The following is a 13,488-nucleotide window of genomic DNA, read 5'->3' as shown; positions in this document are numbered from 1 at the left end:
AATAAATCTAAAAATATTTCACGTATATGGTTTTATAAGACTAAAATCTTTAGATTAAGTTTTCATTTGAAAATTGAAATAATCAATTATCTACGAGCATCATGTAAGAAAGTATAACTGAAGTATGCTGGAAAATGAACAATATTAAGCAACGAGTGAGAAAAGCAGGTTACTTAAAAATAAGAAATAAAAAATGAAAGGCATATTTCCATCTGTAAGAGACAGGAGATACAGCAATTAAAGAACCCTCACTTTCCTTGTATGTGCCATGGACAGGCACCCCTGTAAACTACACAATCTACACAATCACTGTACCACTGGACAGGTACCCTGTAAACTAACCTACACAATCACTGAAAGGGTTATTTGCATTTAAATCAAGACAATGTGAAGCCTATTATCCAATATGCAATTGTAATTTTTATAGTTGTATAAAGAAATGACTGCTGAAAAATAAGATAGTTAATTCTGAAGAAAAACAAAACACTGTTCCTTGCCCACCGTGCTGCACCCACAAATAGATACCTTAAAGTCAATTCCTCCTACGAAGATGCGGTTAGGGATCACGGTTCCGTATCTCGGGGCACTCGTTTGGTTATTCAAAGGCACAGGTGATACAGGATTGGGGGATGGAGATAATGAATCTGTCTGTGTTTGATTTGTTGTCTGCTGTAAAATAAAGTCATTTTAAACTTTTAGCACTGGGCATGAGTTTTAATGCAGGTTCATTAAAACAGTCATTTAGGCAAAACATCATCTACTAGACTTGACCTTTATTCCAAAATTATGAAGACCACAGTTAGAGTTCATAGTTTTTGTGGGAAGTAAAAATGAAACAAAGTACTTCATTCTAGAGAGTGCTGTCTATAAGACAGACTACTCAGATGTACTTAAGATAATTATAAGGCATGAGATTGTTAAGGAAGTACACTAAATAGCCCGCAGCAATGGTGCACACATTTAATCCCAGCGCTTGGGAGGCAGAGGCAGGAGGATCTGTGAGTTTCTTTCGAGGCCAGCCTGGTCTACAAGAGCTAGTTCCAGGACAGCCAGGCTATGCAGAGAAAACCTGTCTCCAAAAAACAAAAGAAAAACCTAAAAACCCCAAGAGGCAAAAACCAAGAAAAAAGAAAAAAAAATGAAAAAAGCCTTAAATTCACAAAGAGGTCAGAAAGTGAGAAAGGATGACCCAGGTCTGCGTGCGGCTCTGTCCTGGCCATTGCACAGGTGGTAAAGCTGGCCTGGCACTCAGTTAGGCGGTGCTGCTCTCTTGTTACAGAACACCAACATCAGACAAATCCGCTAAATTATGATGGATCAAGATAGACAGAAGCATTCTTTGATCGTGTCTGAATACTGATAAAAACAAAAACACTGTCCAAACAATGACAACTGGCAAACATTGCTTTGTCCTGGATAATCTGAACAACCTTTTCTTCTTCATCAGTTTTACTTTTTAAATAACAATTTATGCAATCATAGAAATATTCCCATTACCTCAAAACATGCATTCTAGGTAAAGCCCTTATCACTAAAATTCTGTCTATAAGTCTCAAGCCTGTATTGTATAAATCAAATTATTAGCACCTGAGAGAACCCATGGTATAGTTTCTTTCTAGTTCCAATGACTTCACAGACACGACTCAATTACAGATGCGTTCTTGGTAGCATTTGGGTAGTATAAAGAGCCTTGGCAACTTAATAAACTTGGATAATTTTAGCTTGAAAAATCAAAACTTTAAATGCATGTATCTATTTGAGAATGTGACTGATCTTTGAAGAAATTACATACTGAGCTGGGTGAAGTGGTGCAACCTCCAACCCCTGCACTTGGGAGGCAGAACCAGGCAGATTTCTGTGACTTCAAGGCCAACCTGGTTTGCATAGTTCTAGGCCAGTCAGGGGTGATCAGTGAAAAATTTACAAACCTAAACGTTACGGGAAAATTACATACCTAACATTTCCATGACAAAGAATTGAGCTCTGTGTACATCCATTATATTCACACTTCTAAAATGGAAGGCTTAATATACCAATATCAGTGTATAAGGCTTTGCATAACGGCAATCAAATAGATTTGGAATGTAAGATAAAAAAAATCAAGAAACGTATTTTTAAAAAACTACTTCTTTCCTTCTGGGAAGACTAAACAGATGTTTGAGACAATTTGGCATACTAAGTCCTTCAAAAATACGAAAGTTCATAACTCTCTGAGAAACATCACATGAAGTTTTAACTTAGATAATAGAATTTTTTTTTCTGTATTTGTCCTTTTCCATTTTATTGGCTAACAAAACTACTATTTTAAATGTTCTATAATTAAAATAAAAAAGGCAAATTCCCTATCCTCATGAATATCATATCATAGTAGTATAAAATAACAGATAAATATAACATATTATATGTTAGAATATGGAAAGCAAGAGATGAATAGCAATATGCAATACTAATAGAAATAATATGTCATTTCTATTTCAACAGAGGAAATCTCTAGTTGTAAACAGTACCAGTGGTGTTCTAGAAAATATGGTCCTACCAGAGAGCATCTTTAGCTTCAATACAGAAAACCTTGTCTCTCTGCCCTTTTATTTTTAGTGTAGAACTTGTTAATAAAAACAAAGTCTTTCCAACGTTTTTAAAAACAAAGGCGTTCAATGAAAGTTCTAGTTTGTCCTCATGTTTAAGAAGACAAACTCCATTTTTCCTGAGAGGGGACGATGAAAGCAGCCCCAAATGAAGAGACATGAGGCTACCCACCGAGAAAAAGGAGAAATACCGATAAAAACCAACCACCCATCCACCCCAGTCCCTTGTTCTAAAGGTTCCTATTCTGTTGTGAATGTCATCTTACTTTCCCCTTTACTACTTACCACCTTCTAAAAGAATATGTGTATCTGTCACTTGGCACTATGCTATAATACTCACGAGGGCAGGAAGTTTAAACACACATACTTAAAACACCGCAACGTGTAAACCGGAGGGCACCGTTACACAGCAAGGGTTCAATGAGTTATTTGTGGAGCGTGTGGACGCCTAGATCTGGGTTTCAGGAGAAACCTGCTCAGCACGTGCCCAGCCTCTGGCTAAGGACCGAAGTACCGGTTATATTCTAGAACCCGCGGGACTGTTCGCAGCCACACGGCTCCGGGAGAGGACACCTCGAGCGAGGTTCCTGAGAGAGCAGCGGCGGATCTAACGGGAAGTTCCCATTGTCAACCTTTCGGAAGCACGGACGGAGGGGCTGCTCCCGGGCCGCCAGCGGGTGGGTGGCAAGTTTTGGAGTCGATTTAGACACTCTTCCCTGGGGTTTCACCGAGAGCCCCATCTTTGCAAAGGCAGAAGGAAGGGGTGTGTGTGTGTGGGGGAGGCTAACCGTCGCCGACACCGCCTCGGTGCTCCTTCCCCTCGGAGGCCAGCAGCTGGGGGCGATGGCCGCATGGACGCCTTCCTCGGCTTCTCTCAGCTCATCGTGGACGGGGGCGCCGACGCGAGGGTCCCCCCCCTCCCCGCCAAAGTGCGGGAGGGAAAAGAAGGCCAGCCAGCGAGAAATCTTGCCGGGCAGACCCGCCAGCAGCGGTGGCGGGAACCCTCAACGGCACCGACCTCGCGCGGGCGGCCTCGCGCGGGTCCCCCCCCCCCAACAACGCGCTGGGCGCCCGCTGATTGGCTGCCGGCCGGGAGCGGGGGCGGGGCGGCACGGGACCAGGCCGCTCTGGCTGCCCGCTGATTGGCTGCCGGCCGGGCGCGGGGCGGGGCGGAGCGAGGCGGCACGTTACCAGGCTGCGCTGGGGCCCGGTAGGCCCCGGGCTGGGCCCAGGCCTGCCCCGGGGGAGCGGGCGAGCTAGAGCGGGCGGGCGGGCGGGCGGCGCGCGTAACCCCGGCCTTCCCGAGCTCAGGCCTCCCCCGGGCGGAGCGTCGAAGGCCGCACGACCGTCAATCGCGGGCAACGAGAGGGTGTCCCCGCCAGGGCGAGCCTCGACGGCGCCGCCGTTTGGGCGGGAAAGCGTTGCGAGGGCGGGAAAGTGGCGCCGCTCGTTGGGCACCGAGGACCGAGCCTCCCCGCGGTCCCCGGCCGGCCGTTTCCCCGCGCTGCCCTCCCGCCCACTTTCGTCCTGACCCCAGGCCGCCCCGTCCTCACACCCCGACGGCTGCTCGTCGCCGTCCCCCGCGGTGGCCGCACCACCCTCCTCCCCAACCGAAGAGCGAGCGTTTAGGCTCCGAAGCACAACCTTCCGGGGATCCCTCCTTCCCCCGACCCCGACACTCACCGCCCGGGACTCCGTCTCCATCTTTCCCGTCCGCTCTTCAGAGAGGCAGCGGGAGGTGCGGGAGCGTCAAGTTGGAAGGCGTGTTCCGAGGAAGCGAGCCGGCGCGGCTCCCGTCGGGGACTCGCTCCCCCTGGCGGCGGCGGTGGCGCAGTCTCCGAGACGGGCGGGCGGGGCGGGGGTAAGGGGGGGGGGAGGCGACGCTGTGCGCAGGTCCCGGGGGCGCTGGGCGTGAGGCGGCTCGCACTGCCCGGGGGCGCTCGGCCTTGGTGGCTCACACTGCCCGTGGCTCTAGGCGTGAGGCGCTGGGCGTGAGGCGGCTCGTACTGCCCGGGGCACTCGGCCTTGGACGGCTCGCACCTCCCGGGGCGCTCGGCCTTGGACGGCTTGCCCTGCCCGGGGGCGCTCGACGTCGGACAGCTTGCCCTGTGGGGAACGGTAGGAAGGTGTGGGATGGCTCACTTGGCGCTTGGCGGGAGACAGTTCACACTGCGGGGGACGGCGCACTGTGGGTTGGCTTGGGACTGCGGGGCGCGGTGTGGGACGGTTCGCACTGCCCGGGGGCGCTCGGCGGGGGATGGCAGGGGTGGCCAGGTGGGGCGGCGGGAGAAACGTGCTCCCCTCACAAGGCCTACTTGTGCCCTGTGGAGGTCGAGAAAGACCAGCGGCGGCGAGCAGTCGCCCTCCGAGCGCTGCAGCGCCCACTTCAACCCTCCACTCCAGCAGGGCCCTGGGGACTTCCGACGGCTGGTTTGGCTGGTTCCATGGTTCCAGGACGGGAGACGGTTTCCTCCACCAAACCTGCTCCCCCTTCCCAGCGCAGAAGCCGCAGGCGCAGCACCTGCAGTCTCTGTCACTCACCCCTGCCGGCGTCAGGGCAGCCAGACGTTTATTTCCAGTTTATTTCCAGCGCTTGGGAGGCAGAGGCAGGGGCGTCTCTGAGTTCAGGGTCAGCCTAGTGTATGTAGTGAGTTCCAGGACGGTTAAGGGCTACACAGTGAAGCCCTGTCTCACCCTCAGTTCGCCTCACTCTCCGACCATTAAAAAGATAAATAAAACCGAGGCGAGAGAGCTTGAGGGAATCAGCCTCATGATACTTGGCCCCGTAGCTTTCGGATCTCCTTGCAAGGACTGCCTTGCAAGTACCATTTCTAAAAGTTTGCAGAGAGCCCGTCTTATTATATGTTGAGTAGTATGTAATTACAGTTAGATAACCCCATATAATACGGACTGCCATTAGTATAAGCGACTGTCCACCATGACTCATTTTGTTTCGGCACGATCACTCACTTCTCACTCCAATTCTCCTGATATCACTTCTTCCCGATATCAATTCTCCGTTGTATCACAGCTGGATAAACAGGCGGATCAGTATTTCGGTCAAGGTTTAAAGCTATAGCAAATTTATCCTGAGGATTCTGCAACCCCAGTTCTTGAAGCTGTCAGCATCAGCAAGCGTTAAAAGTTACTTCTGTGGCAACCTGTGTACTCGGTACTGTAAAATTTGTCCTCAAAATACGCTGCAACTATATCGATTTTAATATGTCTACAGATTAGTTATCAAAAAAGTACCTAAAAGGTCAGACAGGAAACAGCTTTAGTTCATTTTAAATGAAGCATCCTAAACGTTGTCGTATATTTCTGCATACAATTTTAGTTTTAGTTTCTGTGAAAAAGGTTTTAGTTTTTGTGGGAAAGTGTTACGAGCTGGGGGACTTCAGTTCGTTTCTTTTCGAGTAATATCTATGAGGACTCTGTGCCCTTCTCCCCAGAGAGCGATGAGTGACCAGACCAAGCAAGAGAATTGTTTTTATGATGATTCTTTACTAGCAACTTCAATATCCAAGGCATCAATGGGGTTTACAATCTTAGTAGGCATGGGGGATTGGTAATGGGCAACACACAGGCAATTCAATATCACAATTATTAATCCTACTAATCCTAATACATAAAACCAATTCATAACCTTAATCTAACTTATCACTTATTCATAAAACACTTCTTAACCTTAATTTATCCATTAACATTTCCTAATCTTTCTATTATCCATAAGTTTTCTCTTAACATTTCACACACTAAACATATGTATTAACACGTCTATGCTCTTAACATCTCATACACGCATTAAATACGCTCATGCATATATACAGATATGTGCTTACATACACACCATGGATAATCTGTTGCATTTTACAAACCTTAGTATCTCATTTGTTCCAGGTTCTCCTAGGATACACATGCTTTTCAGTTCTTCCATCAATCTGTTCCTTTCATAGCTTTTGCATCTTAGTCTGTTTTCTGTGGCTAATGAGTGACACCAATTAAGTAATTTAGTGAAATAAAAAAAGAGTTCTGCTTGGAGTCATGGTTTTGGAGGTCCAAAGTCAAATGCTGCTTCTGGTTATGACAATCTACAGAATCCTGAGGTGGTACAGGACATCACACAGCAAGAGGCAGTGTGTCTGTGTGTCTGTGTCTGTGTCTGTGTCTGTCTGTCTTCTAGTTCCTCTCCTCATAAAGCTTCTTGGATTCAATCGTGGTCATCCACCTTGATGGTTATCTAATTCTGAGCACCGTCCCAAACCCAACCTTGAAGACGATTTGAGTCCAGTTCCCACTGTCTTAATTCCTGTCTTTGTCACTGTTCCATTGTTGTAAAGAGACACCTTGACCACAGAAACTCACAGAAAGGAAGCATTGGCTTGGGGCTGACTCACAGTTTGAGTAGGAGCTGAGAGTTCTACATCTGAATACAGCAGGAAGAGAGAAGGCTGCTGGGCCTGGCTTGAGCTTCTGAAGCCTCAAGGCAGTGACACTGTCCTCCAACAAGGCCACTACTCCCAACCCCTCCTGTAGCTTCACTCCCTGATGACAAGTAACAACTTTGTGGAGGACGATACCCTAGCATAATCACACCCTGCTAATCAATATGCTTATTTCTCAACCTTCTTACTCTTCAATGGCAAAACATTCGTCTTGAAAGCAGCTTCCAAACACATCACTCTGTGGTCACCTGGGTGTGTAATAGATCATTAGGCTTCTTTCTCATGTCTCAACGAAACTTGTGCTCTAACTAGATCTCCCTTCCTACTTCTCCACTCTCCATGTTTCTCAATTTCTGCTCTTTTAGATCCCGCCTGGAAGTGTTGTTATACCCCAGGGAGTGTAATGTCGCGCAGGGTCATTTACTTGGGTACAAGTCGCGCGGTTTCCTTGTTTCTCCAGGACTGAATGGTCTAATATTGTGTCTATATGCCACCTTCCTGTGTTCACTGACATACGCTTTCACGTGTCTGTTGTCGCGAACAGTGCTGCAGAGATACAGATGTCAGTTCCTTGTCTACACCAGAAAGTTTTTAAAGTGTTTTCATACGGGTAGCCGAAGTGTATGTAGTAATCCCCATGCCTACCAATAGTGTCCGATTCCCTAACATCCTAACCACTTACTGAGGAGCGAATCTATAGGCTCTCATCTACTCAGCAAGTCTCTCCCACTGAGCTACACCCCCTCCTCCTCTTCCTCATTCTCTCCTTTGTGGGATTCTCTATTTTGCTTAGTCTCCTCTCAGCCTCATGGTTCACTCAACCCCTCTGCCTTAGTTTCCTGTAAACCTAGGAGCGAGCCTCAGCGCCACAGCCTTTGGATGCTCGCCATTCTGAAAGTTGTGACACCTTGTGATTTTAATTGGGTTATTTTTCTCGAGTTGTTTTTATCAATATTTTTGATATTAACTTATTAGGTGTATCGGTTATAAGTAAATATTTTCTCCTACTTTATAGGTTGTCTCTTCTTTCCCTTGGCAATGCAGAAGTTTTTGGTTTGGTGTAAACCCAGATGTCAACTTTTCCTTTCCTAACTTTTAGTTTTGGGATTATGACCGATAAATTATTGACCGGATCAATGGCATGGGGGTTTCCCCTTGTTTTTTTTTTCTAGTACTTTTAGAGGTTCAGGTCTTATGCTTGAGTCTTTAGTAAGTTTTAGTTGATTTTTATACATAGTGTGAGAGAGCAATTCATCTTCCAGTTTTCTTAGCCCCACGTATTGAAGGGAGTGTCCTTTATCTCTTTGCTGAAAGTCAGTTGACCATAAATCTTGCAAGCTGATTTGTGGTCTTTTTATCCCATTCCATTGGTCTTTTGTGTCTGTTTTTATGTCAGTGTCATGAAACTTTGATTAAACAGCTTTGTAATATAGTGTGAGACAAGAGAGCATTGCCTACATAGCTAGCTAGCTCTCTCTCTCTCTCTCTCCCCAGTATATGTGTGTGTCACTAAAGATAGCTTTGGCTATGTGTTAGTTTTTCTTGTATATGTGTGTTCCATATGAATTCTATGCTTTTTCTATTTTTTTTGAAAAATTCCATTGTTATTTTGATATTGGTCAGTTTGAATGTAAATATTGCTTTGGGCAGTATGAATATATTAACTATAATAATTCTTCTAACCCTTGAATATAGGATCATCTTCAATTTCTTTACTGTTTTATAGCTTTTCGTTTATATATATATATATTGCTTAAATTTGCTTCTAACTATTTTTCTGCTATTATAAATAGGATTTTGAGTTTAATATTTAAAGGACAGGTTGCTGTTGGTATATATAATTACCATTAACTTTTGCGTGTTGATTTCATATGCCACAGTATTACTGATTCTTTATCCATTTACAGAAGCACGGCTTGAATAATACACAATTTCAATTTCTTTTTAAGGTAAGACCTTCAAAATTCTTTGATCTGTACATTATCAGGTATTTGCTTACAAACAATAAATCTACTGTATACTACTTACAGCAGCGTACAAGCCAGACTTCACTGGGAGAGTGATTACTAAGAAAGGGCTCAGTTCACGGTGCGTGCTTCAGCTCTTCCTCTACACCAGCTGCTCTCACCTCTTGACTACTGGCTCTGCCGATTTCTAAAATCTTCCCACTTGCCTCTTGTCCTTCCGTTTGAGGCACGAGGCGTTTTCCTGAATATTATAATGTCCTTAGTTCACACTTCTCATACCCTTAGGTACTTGGGCAATATTTCTCATTTCTACAGGATGTCTCTTCATACTTTTTAAGTACCCGCACATGAACTCTTGTTGAGTTATCATTTGCCCTCTCCTCTAGCAACTGCAGATTTCCCGAGTGTTGGGCAACTGCTGCTTTGGTGCCCACTGAGCTTTCGTAGCAGACGGGCCATCACGTGCTGTGGTGCACAGGGGGTGGGCTGAGAGCCAGACCTTGCTCCTTCACGCCTGCAGCCTCAGAGCCCTGCACATTCAATGTTCTCACTGCAAAGCTTCCATATGGGATAGCAGAAGCCTTCACTAACATAACCTGTATCCATGGCGTGAACGAACACAGGCTCATAGCCATCGTGTTTTATTATCACACGGTAAGACGTACATAACTGCTGGGCATTTAGAATGGAAGTTCATCCTGGTGCGTGTTGCCAGTTGGGTTCCTCAGGAAAGAATGCATGTAGCACGGATAATAAAAACCCAGAGGCAGATATTGGGGTTCAATCTGAAGATAAGAAAAGCAAAACAACTAAGCCGCTGAGTTAGTTCTTCTATGAAATCTTCAGATGGAAAGAGAGCAAATTTCTGTCTCATTCCGTCTTATATTCCTCTCTAGTGCTTGCTGGGATTAAAGGCGTGCACCACCACTGCCAGCCTCTCTGGCTAACTAGTGTGACTGCTGGGATTGAAGGTGTGCACCACCACTGCCTGGCCTGTATGGCAAACTAGTGTGGCTGTTCTGTGTCCTGGTCTTCAGGAAAGCTTTATTAAAATACAAATGAGATGCCACTACATTTCTGCCTTTGTCTTAAATAAAAAGAAGGCTATAACTAATTCAGGAAAAATGATATACAATAATTACAATAAGTGTATACAATATATACAGGCAATAAATACATCAACAATGTCTAGTCCATTTGAGTCTGACAAATTCGGAGAAAACACTTCACGTCAGTCCTATCTTGGTGCGTCCAAAGACTAGTACCTCATTTACTTCCTACCATAACTTGCTTTCTGCGGCAGGTGAACAAGGGAACTATAACTAGAGAGGCTCCGCCTGGAGTTTCCCAGTGGCAGAGGATTACCTTGAATATTCCTCATTGACCTACATCCATTAGTCCAGTGAGAAGACTAAGACTTCCTATATTGCTGAGAAGTTACAGAGGGAAGCGCTATGTTGATGACCACTTCCTATGTGCTAAATAATCCTCTCTGAAGAACTCTGGACTCCTGGGTGCTGGCAGCACACATTGTTAACCCCAGCACTCAGGAGGCGGAGGCAGGCAGATCTTTCTGCAACCTGGTCTGCGGAGGGAGTTCCAGGACCTCTGGTAGCAGCACCATCTTCATTCTTCCCGTGGTTTGGATCTTGAATGTCCTTCATGGCCCATTCATTAAAGATTCAGCCTGCAGCTGTGCTCTCTTGGGAGGTGGCAGCCCCTACGAGTCCAGACCTGCGGGGAGTTTTTACTGCACTGGGGGGGTTCCCTTGAAGGAAACTGTGACCTTTGTCTCCCTACTCTCACAGCACATTCCTAGCCTCTGCGAGGCAGGCACACAGGGAGTTTGTAATGTAAGATCGCAGGCACCAGACACCTTCTGAGCTTATGGCAGAAGACGACAGAACTTAAAAACTCCTCTCTTCATATATTCCAAAATTCTCAAGGTCGAGTGGATTAGAGAGCCTTCCAAAAGAGATGCTCAAAGTCTTTATCAATTCCTGTGCACTCGTGTTCAGAGAAGACACAGGGAAGACTGCAAAGGAAGAGAAGGCATGAGAGCCCAACTTGGACATTTTGAATGGAGACAAAACATTTTGCAAACTGTATGCCGTACTTTCTGGCTTTTCCTTATTTGAAAGCCACTGACCTTGTTGGGAGCTGTGAATCCCCCCAGATCCTGAATTTCTTGTTTTCCCCTGATCTGAGTGCCTACAGCTGCTCTGAGCACGAGACCTTCAGGAGTGCCTGATGGCAGGGGAGTGGTTTCTGGTGTGTTTGGCTGGGGCGTGGCTATCAGTTAAGGATCCCTATATAAGATGCCCCTGGACACAACAAAGGGGGCATTCTTGGGGGAATTCAAGGATGACCCGTGTCTCTGTCTGTGAGTGTTTGTGTGTTTCAATCTCCAGCCCCTTGCCCGGCTCACCAACTGTATGGTAGTGAGTGCATAGAGTGCAGATGGGCGTGGTGCGCCACAGACCTTTATTGTTAGATGATAATAATATCTTAACATGAATATGAGGGCATGCACGTAGGAAAGGAAACATTGGTAATTAATGTTCATATCAGAAGATGATGACTAAGATAACTGTAGCGTTATCCATCTTCAAATGACAAGTCACAAAGAGAAACTTCATTAAAGCGACACGAAATCTGAAGCAAGGACAGCTGCAAAAGACAGAAATCAGATGTAATGATCACTGAGTACCAGAAAAATAGTAGCCTAAAACCAATTATATCTCTGAGGACAAAATGAAAGTATTTCCCATGTAACACAGTTGTGACACTTGCTATTCTGGCTGTAGTTCTCATCCTCTCACTAGAGGGCGGTGTTGCTTCTAAAACCAGAGCTCACTGTTCTCTAGGACCTTCAAGAAAAGGTAAAAGTCACGTCTTCCCAGCCTTGTCCATGGTAAATGTCAAATATGAATCTCCTCGAGAGCTCCATCCAGTTCTGACTGGAGCCTCAGGCGAGCTAGATAAAAAAGTGAAGAACTGCGCTGTGGGATCTGGCTAGCAGAGCTAACGTCAGTGTCCGCCCTAACCAGCCCCAAGGCTCATTTCTCCTGTTAAAGAACCGCCCTAGGTGACCCCCAAGAAGCCAGTGCATGCTTAAAAAGGCTAGAGTTCTGACAGATTTCTGGGGCTACACGGCTGAAGTATTTCTTGGTGCTCTTGGCAGAGTCAAGGAAAAACAGTCTTGAATTATGAAATAATTAGTAATTGAAATACTTTTAATGCTCTCTGGTTTCATACAAACCTCAGTGCTCCAAATCTTTTAAATAAAAATGCTGTCTTCTGTTTCTCTAGGGATCTTAAGCTATTGTCTGCATTTGCTCTTAGTGTGGTTAATTCAGTTGAATCCCTGCACCACGCAATGATCTCTCCTCTTGGTGGAAAGGGCAAGATGGATTTATTCAGAATGAGATACAGAGACGAGGTTAACCCCTTGTCAGATAGGAACGTTTTAGGGTAGAGACTGAACCTGCCAATGACCTTGTAGTTGTGTGGCTCCATCCCGTCGGTGTTTCGCGTTAGGCGTCGTCCCCAGGGTTTTGGTTGGTCTGTTTCCTCTTACCCTGCCTCTTTCATCCAGCTCGTTGTCATATTTACTCAGATTGCAGAGTGAACATAGAAACCGCTCGTAGAACCTCCAGGCTCGTGTGAAACCCGAGGGTTCTAGCAAACCCTAGTTTATCTCCGCATGGGCTTGGCATAGGGATTTGCAGGGAGAGCTTGCATTTCACCCCTGGCGGTGCCAAGTGTCACCCCCACGCCACACGCTCTGACAGTCTCACTCAGATTTGCCACTTTGCAGAGTGTTTCCTCCGGCATCTCCCTGGGGTCCCCCTCCCCCGCCTCCCCTCCCCATTTCGGGTGCACCTTTAGGCTGCTCGAGCGTTTCTAAACTTCCTAAAATGTACTCCGAGTGCCTGCGGGAGCGTACACTGGCGCGCGCACCCTCGCCCCGTACCCGAGCCGGGGCCGGGCGGGTTCGGAGCTCCAGCACACATTCCATTCTTCGCGCTCGGGCACACCCCTCCGCGGTGTGGATTGGTCGGGCCGAACCCCCCCGGCGAGTCTCGGCTCCTGAGAGGCTCAGACGCCTGCCAATCCCCGCGGGCTGTCAAAACAAGTCTTTCCCTCCCTGTCACAGGCGAGCGGAGTGGAGGCCACCGCCGCACTTCCTGGGGCCGCCGCGCCGCGGTCGGCGGGCAGGTGGCTGGTGGCCCGTCCGCAGTCACCGCTCCGGCCGCACGCGTCCCGGCTCGGGAGGCTCCTGGCCCGGCGCCCGGCGCCTTTTGTCTGCGCCGAGCGGGCGTTTGCATCACGTCTCCGGTACCTCCCGCTGCTTTTCAGCCTGCTTCTCCCTCCTGCTCGCATCTTCTCCCCGCCCCCCGCCGCCGGCCCGCGCCGGCCCGCTGACCTCCTGGACCACAGCCCGAGGACGCCTCTGCCCCAGCGATGTCTCCTCTCCACAAAGTTGCG

The 13,488-nt window shown here is 47.2% G+C and overlaps 1 protein-coding gene across 1 annotated transcript in view; it reads right to left on the bottom strand.

Moving 5' to 3' along the window:
* Window positions 1-4,289, bottom strand: part of Boll (boule homolog, RNA binding protein) — a 63,756-nt gene extending 59,467 nt beyond the window's left edge. The window contains exons 1-2 of the mRNA XM_050159253.1: window positions 4,269-4,289; window positions 526-669 (exon numbers count right to left, since the gene is read on the bottom strand). Coding sequence (XP_050015210.1) covers window positions 526-669; window positions 4,269-4,289 — 165 coding nt within the window. The remainder of the gene's footprint in view (window positions 1-525; window positions 670-4,268) is intronic.
* Window positions 4,290-13,488: the final 9,199 nt, after the last annotated feature.

The sequence above is a fragment of the Alexandromys fortis genome, unplaced genomic scaffold (assembly GCF_014885135.2).
Source record: "Alexandromys fortis isolate MF-2015 unplaced genomic scaffold, M_Fortis_MF-2015_v1.1 scaffold_65, whole genome shotgun sequence".
In the NCBI taxonomy this organism is placed as follows: Eukaryota; Metazoa; Chordata; class Mammalia; order Rodentia; family Cricetidae; genus Alexandromys; species Alexandromys fortis.
Note: the sequence above shows the minus strand (reverse complement) of the source record. Positions and strands in the feature narration are given on the sequence as shown.